The following is a 16,860-nucleotide window of genomic DNA, read 5'->3' on the forward strand; positions in this document are numbered from 1 at the left end:
AGACAAGACCTAATAAAAGATCTTTAAAACAATGTTAGGAACATACAGCAGGCCAAGGAAAACAAGAGGGCATCTGTGATGCTGATGGGGAAAAATATTTAGTTGTTTTTTTTAAGTTAAAGAATCCCAAGAGAGACTTTCTAGGCTTATGTTAACAAAAAAGAACCAACCAAAATGTTTTGAATTATTGGGCAGCTTACTTAATCTGTGGAGTTTTAATATATGTCTGGCTATGTAGCCATCTTTTAGTCAACAATCAGAAAATCAAAGGCAATTGGCAATGACTCAACCCAAACCCTAATACCACATGATTGTGTCGTGCAAGCTCGTTTTGTGCGAGGACCGCTGTGGTTTTAGCAGGGAGATTAGCAGTCGGGCCAAAGTTGGCCTCCAAACCTTGCCCTGCTGATGCCTTGAGCTCTTTGAAGTCTGACCATCATACCTGGCATAGCAGCAGTGGGAACTAGACTGATGTCAGTTCTAATCAGGATGCTTGTCTCAGGAGACCTAACTACGGGGTGTGCTAATTGGCCCAATTGCGGATTATACCTTTTGCTACAGATTCAAGACAATAATTTAGTCAAATGGAGGTTTTTATCTCCTTCTAATTAAGATTCCTAAGTTAAAAAGAAATAGGATTAGACAGAGTTTAATATTTTACTTTTTTGGATACTACACTCTTGAAAAGCATCATACGAATATGGGGAGTTTATTTAAAGAAAGGGTAGGGGGGTGGGGTTGAGGGGCACAGCCAGTATTAAATCAGCTAAATGTAAGCAGCAAAAAAAAAATTGGCATTCGCATATTCCAACGTGTATGGAACACGGACACACGTATTTGTTATCAAAACATACGTGTTAATTCTACATTCAATGTTGAAAATGTAAAAAAAAAAACTTTCAGCTGTGGATTCTTCAACAGGTATGTGATGAAGGCTCCACAGCCAAAAACATTAGTGTTTTTCAGTGTAGAACTAACCTTTTTGCTACTTTTAAGCGTGCACACTGCTTAAATAATGCTTTAACAATTATCAGTGACTCTATACAAACAGATTCATCAATAATTCTCACATGATAGTAAAATTAATACAGCCTGTTAAATATTCTAATGTATAGCTCATTCTAATGTTTACCCAGCACATTCTCAGGTATAACTTTCTGTCTAGACACAGAACACATTACTTTGCCTTTATGTTTCTAGAAATTGAGACATTATGAAAACTTGAAAACCCACTAAGGAATAGACATAATCATAAGAGTTTTTGATAAATAATACTTTTAATAACATAGTACTATCTGGTGAACTTACATATACATTTATATGTAAATCAAATTTAAGTATAAATGTGTATACAACTATGTTAGCACAGAATTTCTTAGAAATTTCTTAGAAATACAGACTTATCTGTTATCTATTATCAGGTAAAGACAGAGACCTCTTGTAAATAATACATACTGTAGATGGTTCTGTATTATACTACTGTATAATATGACTGACTTTGTGGTTTAAAACTTGTTATAACACTGAGAGCAAAAAAGTTGTAAAAAATGTAATGAACAGCAATGAACATTTAAAACCTATTATTGAGTAGGGTTAAAAAATGGCTTCTACTGATTAACTTGTGACAGTTGAAAAGAGCCTACAGGGAACTTTCCCTACACTGATGGGAACACTTGTTGAAGCTTACTCATTTTGGGGAATCCCTCATGCAAACATCACACGCAACCACGAGTAATATCTGACATTTTCTCTGTTTTTCCTAAGAAAAAAGGTAGGACTGCCTAACCTGAGAAGGATCTCTGCTTTAAAAGTATCTCATCACCTCCGGCAGGAATAGAAATGTGAACCTGGACAGGGCATGTCCCTCTTGGGAGTGTAACTAAGAGGCTGAAGTATTAACAAATTGCAGAGTACAAAAGGGCATTAAACAATTACAATCTACTGTACAATTCTGTTGACAGAACAGAATGGAAAACATTTTGAGAAAGGCATGAAAATACTCTCACCTTATAAACAAATGACCAGGAAACACATGGAAAAAAACAAAAGGAAAAGAAAAGATTACATGGACTATATATTTTACATTGAAGTATTGTATTGGTTGCTGTGTGCTGTGTATTAAATACAAGAATGGGTTACCTAGCAGCTTTGCAAAACTCCAAATACAAAGAGTATTCTTCTCTCCTTTTATCCTCTCACAAAATGACCATCAAACAGGTAAAACAACACAGAAAATCACATTGTGCTCCTGCCATATAATGCAGTCTTAAATGAACAGCTGAATGGCTTTCAACTTCAATGGGGCTTTGCAAAGAGCAATTAAAGGCAGTAGCCAATAACCACCTTGATTTTTATGGACCTTATAAATCTACTGTTAAGTAGCTATTAAGAGGTGAGAATTCAAATCGAAAGACTTTCCATTCCCCCTTAGAGGATGACCTGATGGAACAATTGGCTTCCTGATTAACTATTAACCTCACTCAATGTGATAAGATAATGAGGACCAATAATGACCATTAATTGGAAGGAGGGCACCTTAATTTGTCACTTGATAGGGCTCTTGTTGATTTATTGTTCTGGAGTTGTGTGTGTGTGTGTGTGTGGGGAGGGTGGTGCCTGCAAGACTCAAGTAGCAGGGAAGCGCAAAGGAGGAGAAGACACTTAAGTTGCTTAATCAAGTGGTCAGATAAAGAGGCCAGAGGGTCAAAGCAAGGGCAGAGTGGTCACTTGAGGGTGAAGTCCCAAACACCAAAGCAGTGCCAACCCAATTGACCAGCAGCAGATGAAAGGGTAAAAAGTATGCTAATTTTGCGGGTGGGTATTCTTATTTCAAACAGTGAAGACAAGTGGCCTGCATAAATTCTTTCCACTCGAAAAGAGATAAAGTAAAATGATTTGTCAGTGCTGCCCACTTGTTTTATGTGTTTCATTAAAAACTTTGCATAGACTGTAGGAACAGATAACTATCACATCACCAAGGATCTTCCTTTCCAGTCATTCATTTTTTTCCGCTTGGCTTGTTAAAACATAGCGTTTAATTGGGTAACTGTGTGGCATTCACTTGCTTGTCGGCAAAATAAAAAAAGGTCCAGTAAAAGCAGCCATTCCAAAAGATACACAAAAGACATCTCTTTTTGAATTATGAATGGCCACCCACATAAGCTTAACCACTATTTTAAGACCTTAATGCTATAATAAAAGAAGGCTTACCTATATGGAAAAAATACAATAGTATCCTATGATGACAAAAATACCATTGCACTAGTATGCTGTGCAGTGAAGAGACTGCTGTAAAGGGGTTTCTCCTTAGTAGATGCATCTTTGATAAAAGAATATGTATATAGTGCTAGCATTCAGCATCCAGCAAAGCAGGTTAAACATTCAGTTACAAAAATATCCTTTTCATATCACATTCATTTATGCACTATTAGTAAGCTGCAAATATATTAAATATATTTCAAAAACTTTTATTTTTAAATAAATAAAAAAATCTAGGTTCACCAATATTCCATCTTTTCTAAACTTTTAATTGTACAGAAGAGTAAACAATCTCTCTGGCAAATACAAAGTGATGAACTGAAGAGAAATTCACATTTATTAGGGTAGCCACTATAGCCATTTAGTTTAAATTTTATTTTATTTTTAAAATTAAAGTAAATCATTGGCTGGGTGAGACGACCTACTACTAAATCCAACAATTTTGAAATGGCATTTCCTTCAAATGAGGGGAATTTAATCACTGAATGTAATGGGAAGGCAAAGTTGCTGTGCACCAGTATGGAATTACGTCTGAAACAAGGCAACAGAGATTTTAAATTTACAATTCATAGTATAAAGTGCAAACTGTCATTTCTAAACCCAGCCAACATAAATCTGATAAAACAAATGAAAATAACAGTGTGTACTGCGTAGCACATAAAGTCAGCCTACCTCAATAGTGAATTGCTTTCTCTTTAATTTAAAAGCAAGGTCCTTTGTGTCAGGAACTTCACACCTCAGGCAATTGAGATGAGGTATCTGCTTCACATGCAGCAGACCTTGTGGAGGCAATGGGAAATTAAGGACAAATCAGTAAGACTGTAGTGCCCAATGAGTAAACTTGACTTTTGAGGACTCTCTAAATTTAAAGTCCCTCAGCCGCCGCCCCCCCCCATCCCTTTGTGAGCCAGAGTTCAACACTTGAAGCAATGAAGCAAATGTTGTGATTATGTTCAAGTAATGAAGCAGAACAAGATAAACAACAATTCTTGTAGAAGGAAAACTAATTGCGTTTGGGTACAGGAGTGGAGATATAAAAAGGGATCTCTTTACTTGTCACAACCGCTGCATGTTTGTGTGTTATTTTCTCTTGTATTTACTGTAAGCAAATATGGCTATCACCTTGCATGCTGCCCACAGCATTGCTGAGTGATCTTTATTTTATTAACTGCACCAGTGGGCAGCTACCAAAACACAGATCGCCGGGTAGAAAGCATAACTGAGGCAGTGATCACAGTGCTATTAGGACAAGCTAGAAATCTACCACTCTGTCTTAAATATCAAAAAGCTTTTAAAAAGCAACCTAGTGGTCTGTGAAAAAGAAAGGGGAAAAACCCAAAGCAGATGTGTATTTGAAGAGAAGACCTGGATATGACTGTTGTCTGCTACTAAAGTATCCTGCCAGCTCTGTGCACCATGAGATTTAATCCAAGCTGATTTTTTCTGACAAGGAAGTTGGCATGTTTAATACAGACTAAGTACTATGGTAGAGAAAAAAAGAAAACTTTACTGCATAAGAACCTTAAATCATATGTATTAAACACTAAGGATATTTTGATTTCATTTTGATTTTGATGCATGATAAACTAGAGAGTGTGTAAACAAATAAAAAAAGAAAATAGTTACGTGCATTTTGGTAAAAAACTTAATACTGCAAGTCAAAACCCTCCAGTGTTATGCACGTAGATGGATAGGAATTTATAATAACTGCAAGGGGAGTGGTGAGGGCAAGAGACACAAAGCTACAAAAATCAATACATTATTTTTTTATTACCTATTGCATATTTATGAATTTATAATTAGGATTGTATTTACATTTTTAAGAACACATAAGAAGTTTCAAGGTCACTCTAAAAATGGTTAAATATGAAATAATATAGGTTGTGGAGTATGAACAAAATGTAATTGGATTTTAAAATATGGAAAAACATTTAAATTTATGTTACACACCCTTTCTTTCAAGAGAATATAAATGTTTTTTTTTAAAAAATCAAGGGCTAAAAATATCCATCGTGCTTTAAATGACCTTTATAATCTGCAACAAAAAGTAATGTGGCATGCAGTAGGGTCTATAGCAGTAAACAGACTTTTTATTCCATTCCCATCCTCTGAATAACTTTCTAGTTTAATACCTTTATCACTGTTAAATTTAAACAATATTGAGTTGTGCAGTTCAATATCATTACAATATTGATTTCCTGACTTTTTTAGCCCACGGGCCAGATGAACACTAGGCGTCCTCAGCATCTGAATTCCCCAAAGCCCGTCTGCTAAGATGCACGTCTGATTGAGTCATGTCTTGCTAATCTGTCTTGACAACATGCGAGGAGTTGCCATGTTTCCTTCTTAGCCCTAATGCACTTTTTGTACAGGAACAGCCCAATCCACTGCTGAATGGCTGGAGAGGGAGGGGAAAGCAGAAAGAAAGGTGGTGGAGGGGAAGCATTTTAAAAAATGCAGATCCTGAAACTAAATCAATTACAGCACAACTTTTTTTTTTCCCTGGAAGACAAAACCAATTAGAGGTCAGCAGAGGAGTACCCAAAATCCAGAGCAGGCAACCGCTTTGCGTTTGAGGAGAGTTGCAAACTTACCGTGATATTCCTTGTACAGTGGGTTGGTTTCCCTCTTGGAGCCTCTGAATGATTCAAGACTGATCACCGTGTCGCACAGCTTCGTTACACGACTCATAATTGCTTTGTTCTGTAAAACATGGAAGGGAAAAATGCATGCTTAAGTAGAACACCAGTAATTAAAATACTCCTAAAATCGCATCTCTGGGCTGTCAGCAATAAAATTAAATGAGGTCACCATTATCTGAGCATTAGGCGTGAAGTGGGAAAAAAAAGAACACCCACAGTAAAACTCTACTTTATGATACCACAGCCAAAAACAACAAGGTGCAAAAATTATATACATGTTTCTAAGTGTGCATTTGGCACAACACTGAGTAATTAATTTTCTGGTCACATAATTTGAACAAATAAAATCAAGTTGGTACTAGAATCAGTGAGGCTTTCCTCTGGTTTGCTCTCTCCTTGGTTCAGACATAAGGAACTGCACATTTTGTCAGTCATAAAAGAGGATCTAATCTTGTGCACAGTGAAGATTAGTTCACTTAATGATCAGGTCCAATACATGCACGTCCATCAACTGCTGATTCGTAACTTGTGGCTGCAGCCTGACCAAGAGCATCACAGTCAAGCAGAACCCACATATTTGGCAAGGGTGGCCCAGAAACAAATATTTACAAAGCTGGCTTCAGATGGCCTGTGCGTCTTCATAGCACATAATAAATCTTTTTTTTCTGTAGTAAACGAGAATATTATTTATTATGCTGTTCTGCATCTATTCATCATCTTTGTTAGGCGTTCAGATGAAACATTCACCAGTACTCAGGCCTGTAAAACTTACACATTGTCTTACTCCTCTTTTGAAAAATAACACCAAAAACAAAAGGGAATCACACTCATGAGTGTGCTGTTTAATGTATGTAAGGCACACACTGTAAATACACAAGCCAGCAAATGTGTGTTAGATTTGTGAATCTGGGAAAGTACTACATAGAGATACAAGATCAGATTCAAAATAGTAAGATAAACTACAATTCAACATGAGCATTCCACTGTTGATGCTGCTAGAGATTTAAATCTACTTAGCCTAATCCTGTAGTACAGTGAAAATTACAGGCTGTCAGGAGGAGCAGACAGGCAGACCCAGGTCCAGATGGAAGACTGGCTGGGAAAGAAGAGAGGCAGGTGGGAAAGTGATGGGATCAAAGTGGAAGACAGAAGAGTACTCCCTCTGCTGGCTAGGCTCTCACCTGCTTTACTTTTAACACATGACTAACTTCCCTGCATTATTTATCAGCTGGGTTTTAAATATTTCACATGTCTCTTTCTATGTTTGTTGCAGCACCCTTATACAATTTTCATAGTGAAATGTTTTTGTCCTACTTTTATACATTAATATGTCTTCAGTCAAGCTCTGTTTTTTTTTATTACTGAACACCTCAGGCATCTTTGTTTATGTACACCAAATTCTGAATTTTGCCTTTATTTATTCCTGCCCCAGCAACGCTTAGCACATGGCACAGGTTGAGTAGAGCGTTGAGTGTGATCAAGGTTTAAAGGAGGAAAACAACCTTAAAACATGAAGAGATTAAACATATTTGGTGATAAAGAGTCTTGCTTCTAAAAACTACTATGAATAATTCAAAAGAAAAGTGAAATGAAGTAAAACCAGCTCAGTTGAACTTATCCTGTAGTCTATATTTCAGATCAATTAGCTAAATATCAAAGAAAATGACATCTTTCATATAAAGTATGAATTAAACATCTTGGGGAATACAGAAGACACTAAAGCACTGTTTATATTAAAAACGTCAACCTGGGATAAACCTATATATACTGTAGCATATTAAGAAAATCTCAAAGGATTAAAATGATTCAGTTTTTGCTCGTAGCATTCTCAGAACTGTTTAAATTGGTGGTGCCTTCTGCTTTAGAAAGTAAGCAGACTTCTGTTACTAGGTTTTTGGCCAGTAACCAGCATCTCCCAGAGCAGGATGGATCAGCTCTTTTCCCCCACTGTTCTCATCTAAAACCTGGCTGCAAAGCTACTCCAGCTCCAAGCTTTCCAGAAGGCTCCATCCCAGGAACCCTCGACTGCCATTTGGTTTGCGGTTTTTAAATCTCACAGGACTTCTTTGCAGTGGGCTCAACTATGCTGAAGAGGCACTTGCTTCATGAGTGAGTTATTATTAAACTTTAAGGTCAATTGTGGCACTAACATCTCTGTGGAAGCTTTCAACACACAGTGCGGTTTGTCGGACTAATTAAAAATTAATAGAAGGCAGTACATTTATGGCACAGTGCTTTTAATTCTTCATTGTCTTCAACGGGGAAAGAGTTAAACGGCTAATTTATCCATTTATTTTTTGTTATCAAATTAGCACACAAAACTGCATCTATTTTTCAATTAAGCTTTGATTTCCGATTGAATTTGAAAAAGGAATACTGTTTCTGATGAAAATACACAGAAAGTCTGGTAAACACTTAATGCACAGGTTTTGAGATTTCTCAATCTAATTTTTTTTATCTCAGGCGCTGTTGCTTTTTCGTTTACAGACAACAGCTAATTGAATATATAAGGAACAATTTAAAAATAATTGCCATTTCATATGCCGTTCATCTCCATGAGGATATTAAAATTCAGGTTTTGCTAATTAAAGGGGTTTATCATATGAGCAGGAATTAAAGTGCTAAGACATAAACAGGCATCTGTTTTTAACAACGTCATAATTTTCTCAGAATGGGGTGAATACAGGGGATCCCTGCCTTCTGCTTATAGAACAGTTGTGCCTATGTTTGGACTCTGGGCTGTCCACAGACTGCCTCCTTCAGTAGCCAAAGCTTCCATATGCCTTAACAGATGACTCTACCTCCACACTGTGAGGAGAGCTCTCACTGACCCCGCACCAGAATGGGGGCCTCAGACGAGGAAAATAGAGAGAGAAGGCTTGCGGTATGGGGGCAGCTCACACTTAGAGAAATAAAAAAGGAGCACAGAATGGTGAATGAAGCTGCTGGGCACCTTTGATGTACTGAGGAGTTATAATAATAATAATAATAATCAGATGTATTGGCCCATGAAATGTGAAACACCCAGAGAAATCACCACTGATACCTGAATAACATTCAGAATAAACAAAAAAGAAAGTCAGCAAGTGATTAAACAAGAGAAAAGGGCAATTCATATTCATGCTGAATCAGCAGCATTGAAATAGGTAGCACATAATGTTGCATTGAACACCTAAGTTAAACCAGATTCAATATTCAGCTTATGGACAGTCAGCTATGCCATCCTCAATTGTAAACTGAAAATAGACTGCTCTCTCCATAAGGATAACATGCACAGAAAACCCCACAGCTTACATTTAGTGGCATTTCCTTGGTCTATCATTAAGTGGCCTCAGTCTGACTCCAAACAAACTAAATTGCCAGGACTTAAAAGCAGATCTGAATTCACTTGATTTATTTTCTGTGGAGTGCAGAGTAATTAGGGAGAGTTAATGATCAATTGTCAACAGTGCTCACAAGTGCATGAAACAAATTAAAAATATATTCTTTAAAATACCTTTTCACATACAGTCCTTTTTAGTGGATAGTCTGAGCACCAGTACATTAATATTGCAAGCGATTTAATATTTAAACATATCAAATGGAATAACGAAAATAACACATTGAATGGAAACTCATTAGCCCTCATGAGAAATACTTACATAAGCTTTATTCTTACTGACTTTTCATTAGACAAATAATTTCCCAAAGGCATATGTTCACAATGGCTGCTAACAGAAGCCCAATGATGTTATTTTTTTAAAAAAAATTTCTCTGTTTGTGAAGCTATGTGAATTATGAAGTTGTGCTTGCTCCTGCTGTACTGGTTAATAATGGTGAGGAGTTCATAATAAACTCCTTTCTTGCAAGAGAAGAATTCACATTTGAATCTGTCTCATGAAAAACAGACAACATAATTCTCATAAAAAGGATTAAAAGATCTAAGATAGTTAAAAGGGCTAAAAAGGTGGGATAAAAAAATCAGACTGCATGCAATGATAATTAAACACCAAACAAGAGAACCGTTCTCAGAAGTGCTACATAATATTATGAATGTTTCCCAACTCCCCTTTCAGTTATTGCTTCTTTTGATCTGCATAAATCCCCCCCCCCAAAAAAAAAAACAAGAGTTGTTTAACAATGTGAACAGCTGCTGTCATTAAATGTACAGGTCCGTCCTCTGAGCCCACATGCCCGGTTGTCCTCTCATTTTGCCATCCTCTCCAATTAACTATTAACATGGAGGGCTTTACAGAGGCTCTGGGGGACTCTTTAACAGGCTTCTTGGCGAGTGGAACAACTGCACAGCGGGGGCCCTGGGAAAAGTGTAACACAGGCCGCCGGAAAAGCCCTCCACAGCTCAGCTCAGCAACTCTTAATGACAGTTCACTCGGCAGTCTTCTCTTGAACTGCTGCGGCTCGAAGTTTAACCATTTTTTTTAATGGATTTACTGGAACATATTCTGCAGTTTGGCAGGGAGAGCGGCTTGCTGCGTGGAAGAGGAGTCTTTGGAGGCACAATGGGAAGGAAGTGATGGCCGCACCGCTTATTAAAAATGTAAACCGTTTTGACTGTGGACAACACTCGCGTTTTCTTAGGCCTCACGGGCTCCTGGCTGGCTGACTCAAAATGAGGTCACACTAAAAAGATAACCAACATGGAGTCTGAAGGGCTGCATCTGTTCCTCTGATATGGATTAAAATAAAATCCGAATTTGAGAGTTTATGCACATATTAAATCCAGTATACTTTAAACAGCGTCTCCTTTCATATACGGCAACAACTGTATTTGTCCCTAAGGTCACATAATTCAGCATAATCTGCAAGGCTAAGCAAAGATAAACTAAGAAGGACTTTCATTTCAATCCTTTAATAAGTGGTCATTAACAGCCTTGCTTGAAGTAAAATCTGAAAATTGCTACAATAAGACGCTTAGTCAAAACACTTATTTTCAGGCAAGCTCAATTGGGTGTACGTCAGGCAGCCAAATTTAATTTAATTTAACAATAAATTAATAAAATAATAAATAATCAGCTCATGATGGTCAATATCATGAATTAATTGCGCCTCATTAAGTTACATGCCAAATATCATTAGCAGAAGTCGCTCCCTCAGTAGCTTTCAGGCTACCAGAATGTATTCAATTTTTGAGGTTTTTCCACTTAAACCTGCCAGAATTTAAATCCAGAGTTCTTGCTCTAAGAAACTTTCCCATCAATATCCCTTTGGCCTTTTCTTCATTATGGACAGTACATTCGTAAAGTTTTATGATGCATACATTTTACATCTAGATGTTTACATATATTTAATGCAGATGAAGAGCATTTAACAATTAACAAAATATTCAACTGCTAATTAATTGCTCCCCAAACCTCATAGTTTTTCATAGCCTATAGTTGTTTTCCCCATGGTTGTTTTTACAATTCTATTCCATTTAGCCTTTCCAAGATAATGAAAATGGTACTAATTGAATAGCTCACCTGGATGAGGTGTGAAGGCACTGTCACCATGCAAACAGAGAGCGATCCTCTGAGGAGGGCACGAAGGCTATACAGGAATGTCGTAAGACTATGGGCATAGTGTGGGCTCTCCTTATAACAGATGTCATCACCCCAAAGGGCTGAGCCAAGGGAATGGATTCCTATCCTTAGAATGCTTCTTGGCTTGTTCTATTAAAAAGAAAAAAAGATGAATGCATAAAGGTTTTTCTTCCAAAAAATGCTTGCTGTTCATGAGAAAGTACCTAACAGACCAACGAAGAAATACGCTAAATTATCTTATATCTTTTATTATATATCTACCGGTGATTCTTTTTTATTCATATACTGATACACAATGAAAATACAACTGATTTGCGTCATTGGTCTCATACACAATGCAGAAAACTTCGGCAAAACAAAAAACAGAGACCAAGTAAAGTGATTCTGTATTGTGATTGAACTATTTCAGTAAGATATGATTTTAATTAAGGAAGAATAGAAAAAGATTGGGCTATGCCCCATCTGGATTATGAAGATCATCTGAATACAGCCTGTCAGTGAGAGTAACTGCCTGGAGAATAAAATATTGTGGTTTAGCAACATCTAAGAGAAACCAGGCAAGGACAGGCCTGGATCCTGCTCCAGGAGAACAATCACAAAAATGCTAGGATTATACTGGCACAACTCAGAGAAAATAATGTTGAGATCTCACTGTGGCCAGCTTTTTCTGCTGCCCTGACTCCAATACAATAGCTTTGGGACAAGCTCATCACTGCCATCAACAGGAGACAACTGCAACCAGCCAACCTTTGCCAGCTTGTTAATGCTGTATAGGACAAATAGTAGAGCATCCCACAGCAGTCTATTCAGAGGCTGATCAGGTCTGTGAGTCAGCACTGCCAGGATTGGGTTAATGCTTACGGAGGTCATACCCAATACTATCTATGTAAATTTTAATTTTGACAGTGTGTCATGTTTCATCCATAAAATGTACTCTAATTTAATCTTTGGTTTGGATTTTTGGCTCACATATCTTGTATTTTTATTTGATAGTTACATTTAACATATTTTATTAGATCCATTTGACTTGAATGTCTTGTTTTTTGTGCATCAGTATACTTTCTGAAACAAAATCATATAATAAATACGTGAGTGAACATTTCTAATACTAGGCATGTTGATTCAAAATGTCGTTTGGTGAGTTCATACACTTGCAAAGTATTACAAAAACATAATGACAGTGCTCATTCATATAGTTGCAGAATACCACAGTTACATTTTTTATTAAACAATTGTTAAATGAAGGAGCCACTGGACAGGGTGACAATAAGATTTTGAAAAGCTGTCTAGACTTGCTTTCACAATGTCTGATGACTTACAAAAGCAGGTTGCATATTTGGCACATCAACAAGGCTAGGCGGCTGAACAGCCTTATTAAGAGCTACACTCTTGCAAAAGACGACAAAACAAGTGATGAAGTGCCAAGACAAGATCGCTCTGCTAAGCCTCCAACTACTTCAGGCCAAAAGTTTCTTGTGGTATTACAGTCAATTCTTCCTCTGAAGGAGATCGATACTTCCACTTCCACACTTCCAGTTCACGCTTAAACTTGCTACATAGAAATACCAATATCACTTAACTGAAGTACATATCAATGCTTTAAAAATAAGGTTAGAATTTGTAACAGAACACTGGCCAGTATGTCATTTAGCCTAGAATAAGTTTCCATGCTGTTGAACATCTAGTTCATTCTGATTATTGTTCACTGAAAACAGAAAAAGAAGACTGACTAAAATAAAATGTCTTTTCTTTATATAATTTGAAAATTAAATAAGCAAACAAATACTAAGAGGCATTAAAAGCGCAATACATTCAGTCTATTGGAGCCAACAGCGTTCCCTCCAGTTATAATGTCTGTCTGTATATATTATGTTCTGATATAAGATGCAGAATCCCCACTATACAAACAGCAAACATCTCATTCCAGGACATTCAGATAATATAAAGGTTAAGAAGATTATTATGTTCATATTTAATCAGGCATTAAAAATAAAGACTTCTCAAAGCAATTTAGTAAACTAGTGTTTGAGAATAAACTTGGTCCACTACAGAATTGAGAGTGAATCACTGTATTGAATTGAGGACATTCAATGTTCTGTAAATTGAACCATCAGGATTCTGGAAGCCACTTAAATTGGCTGCACCTGTTAAAGACTGTTCTAAGTGGCATCATTGGCACCTTATTCACAATCTCAGCTCTGATGGAGGAAAGTGATTGAGGAAAAGAAAATGAAAAGCTCTCCCTGAAAACTACTACTGCAGAAGAAGCTATTAAGGTGGTGATAGGTTCACAGTAACATATGTTCCTGTCCATACAGAATCTTTGACAGCTTAACTTTTTGTCAAGCTGACCTTCAGCTAAAACACAAGCTAAATCCTTTAGGGTACCTCTGACAACTATTTATTTTAACCAAAACTGGAGAGTGCTCTCCAAAGCTATTTTTGCTTTATAGTCAAGCAATTTAGTTTTGTCACCATGGATGTTAATATGAATAAGTATAATATAATAGGTTTTATTTTATATTCTTCAGAGATTAAAAGACTGCCTCTCACTGATCTTTATCGATTACGTGACTAATGTTGGCAGCAGCAGAATAAATTCTGAAGGTACATTATATCTGTTTATGTAGAGGAAAATGCTGTCATACTTATTGGCCAGTGCTTCCTTCATGCAGCATGACAATGACTCAAACCATACAGCCAAGGAGTTCATCAGGGAAATAAAGTGTAAAATCTTTTGGCTAATTCAATCTCCAGATTTAAATCCAATTGAGCATGCATTTTACATGCTGAATTAAAAAAGGAAGTAAGAAATCACAAGAACAGGCAAGAACTCAATGAGACTGCAACAAATGTTTAGCAAATCAGCTCAAATACACAGTTTGGTGGGTCACAGCCATCAATGCAGTAATTGCATCCAAGAGAAATAACACCAGATATAGACATTTATCCCCTGATGTTAAAAGTCCCTACACTTAATCACTTGATATCATTAGATTGAACACAAAGTATGTTTTGTTCTAATATGGTTGTGTAAACATGGCATTACTGAAAAACAAAACAAGTTGTACTTATTTATACTAATTTCATGATTACAAATTCAAATTGCTTGACTATAAGGCAAAAATATACGTATTGATTTTGCTATCTCAATACACTTGGAGGGCAATTCATATATAAATTCATTTTGGATTTGGAAAGCTGAAGCACAAATTCAAAATCGAACACAAGCATCTAAGAAAAATAAACCGTATTGTTGTGCTCCGTTCCAGCAATCACTGTGTTGGCTGAAAAGGTTCCCAGGGTGTGGGTGTCACTTCGCTGCATTCGCTTTCTGCTTTCTGTAAGATTTCCTGCTTTCAGAGGAGCTGTCATCGTGCTGGAGGAGTTTCTGGGCGCACGATACTGTGGGAACTGTTATGACATGCCTGTTGCCATGGCTACCACAAGGAAGGGGGAGAGGTGCCTGTCAGGGACCAATTTACTTCTCCAGAGGGGCATCCTCACGGCAGGGATGACAAGTCTGCCCGGATCTGTACCGAAGCCTCACCAAAGGCTGGGAGCTCAGCAATAAGGACCTGGGGTTGGACACAGCTAACCCCAAAAAGCTCCAAACCCTTCTCCGAAAAAAGCCAGGAATCGACTTCTGCAGAAGCCTGTTCAAATAATGTGCATGGCATAATATGTATTAAAATGTACATAATATATATTGCAAGATTTGCATTGATATTGTGTCAAATTACAAAAATAAGATTTATAATACTGATACTGGCATTGGTAAGATAAATCTAAGGACTTGGTGAAGAACTTCAAATCAACTTGTCTATTAGAAATCTTAACTTTGTACTTATTAGTTGGTTTACTTGATGGGGCAGTCATAAGTATCTGACACAAAATGTAATGGTTTGTGTTTTGATTTTAGCAAAAGCACTGAAGTCCTGATATAATCTTATCATAGGTTGCACTGAACCTATAAACCTTGCTTAATAGCAGCATTGTGATTTCTATAGTGTGATTTCTAGGGCAAATAACTTATTGCCTTCTATATCACTTTAACTTCCAATTGTTAATTTACCGGTACTGTGTGATGAACCATGTACTTATACATTTTTATACATGAAAATGATGTAATCTGTGCCTAAGTGATATATTATCTATGAAGGATACAAAAACATTTTATGTAAGAAAAAAATAAATTATTTTCTCATTAAGAACAGGGGTATAAGATATTAAACTTGGGGAGAAAGATAATTTTTTGGACGAAAGAGAGCTACTATTATTGGTCAACATTGCAAAATAAAAGTGTCAAACAATATTCAGGCTGATGGTAAAATGTCGGAAAAAAATATTGTTCAGATGATAGCTATCAGCTTTATAGAGCTGTCCCTCATCTCTTATGTTAAATCATCATGTCAAACTACTGTAGACCCAGGAAGATTTGAAATGATAAAAGAGTAAAACACAAGTCAGAACTGAGAGTTAAGGGGAAAAAAAACTTTTTGGTGAGTCAGTTTTCATTAGTTTAACATTTTCAAAAGCAGAAAACAAGATAAGAAGAAATCTTATTAAAAAGTTTTTGAAAGAGTAATGTCAACACAATTCTTTTTCAAACTCTGGGTAAGGCACATGTCTTTCAGGCTATATAAGACATGATAAAATAATAATTGTCAAAAGAACAACATCAGTTCCTTATAAGCTGATAATGACAGCTTACAGAGATTGTCAGGTGTACAGCTGTGAATTTTGGAATAACATAATAAAATAACATGTCACACAAACTTCATAGGGGTGTACTGATGTAGTTTCACATTTCTTTCTTCCTATCATGCACACGTTTTCTAATTGGTAGCTACTAAGTTGCTTGCTCAGTTTTAAATGTTGAAGTTTCACTCTGTTAGATGTTAATGACAGTCACATACAGTATATACCTCATCATTAGGCAATATAAACCTAGTACATCTCTACCTCTTTAATTCCATTTTATCCCTCTTCAACAGAAGATATTTAACTAAGATCTGCAGTGTTCCCAGAGACAACAGTGACAGACTCCGAGAACAAGTTAATGAGAATTAACATATTGCCTGCACTATGTCTTTGCACTGCTTGTTTACTTCGGCAGTGCTTAGAAACAGCTTGTTCACTGTTGATTATTCTAAACCCTCATGGTTCAAGCCCTCCCCAGGGTGTTATGAAAACAACATTAGTTACTTGATTACAGAAAAGGCTGAGGGCTGGCTCTCCATACCTGGAGACAGGCTCCGTCAAATCCTTCCCTGTGAATGACTCCCTGGATGGATCTCAACAGCTTGGTATAGCCAATGTTCATACGGCTAGAGATACACAGAGAAAAAAAAAGATTAATGTGAAGCAGCAGATGTAAAAACAGGCTTTAGAGCCAATTCAGTCATGGAAGTGCTGTCTTGTCATAGTAAACACTGCTT

The 16,860-nt window shown here is 36.7% G+C and overlaps 1 protein-coding gene across 3 annotated transcripts in view; it reads right to left on the reverse strand.

Annotated features, from left to right (window-relative positions):
* The window catches only part of elp4 (elongator acetyltransferase complex subunit 4), a 75,297-nt gene that overhangs the window by 37,432 nt on the left and 21,005 nt on the right, over positions 1-16,860 (reverse strand). For all 3 annotated transcript variants that reach the window (XM_088934971.1, XM_088934972.1, XM_088934973.1), the window contains exons 6-9: positions 16,665-16,749; positions 11,360-11,548; positions 5,853-5,961; positions 3,931-4,037 (exon numbers count right to left, since the gene is read on the reverse strand). In XM_088934971.1, the coding sequence (XP_088791097.1) occupies positions 3,931-4,037; positions 5,853-5,961; positions 11,360-11,548; positions 16,665-16,749 (490 nt within the window). The remainder of the gene's footprint in view (positions 1-3,930; positions 4,038-5,852; positions 5,962-11,359; positions 11,549-16,664; positions 16,750-16,860) is intronic.

Source organism: Atractosteus spatula, chromosome 16 (genome assembly GCF_055471065.1).
Source record: "Atractosteus spatula isolate fAtrSpa1 chromosome 16, fAtrSpa1.hap1, whole genome shotgun sequence".
In the NCBI taxonomy this organism is placed as follows: domain Eukaryota; kingdom Metazoa; phylum Chordata; class Actinopteri; order Semionotiformes; family Lepisosteidae; genus Atractosteus; species Atractosteus spatula.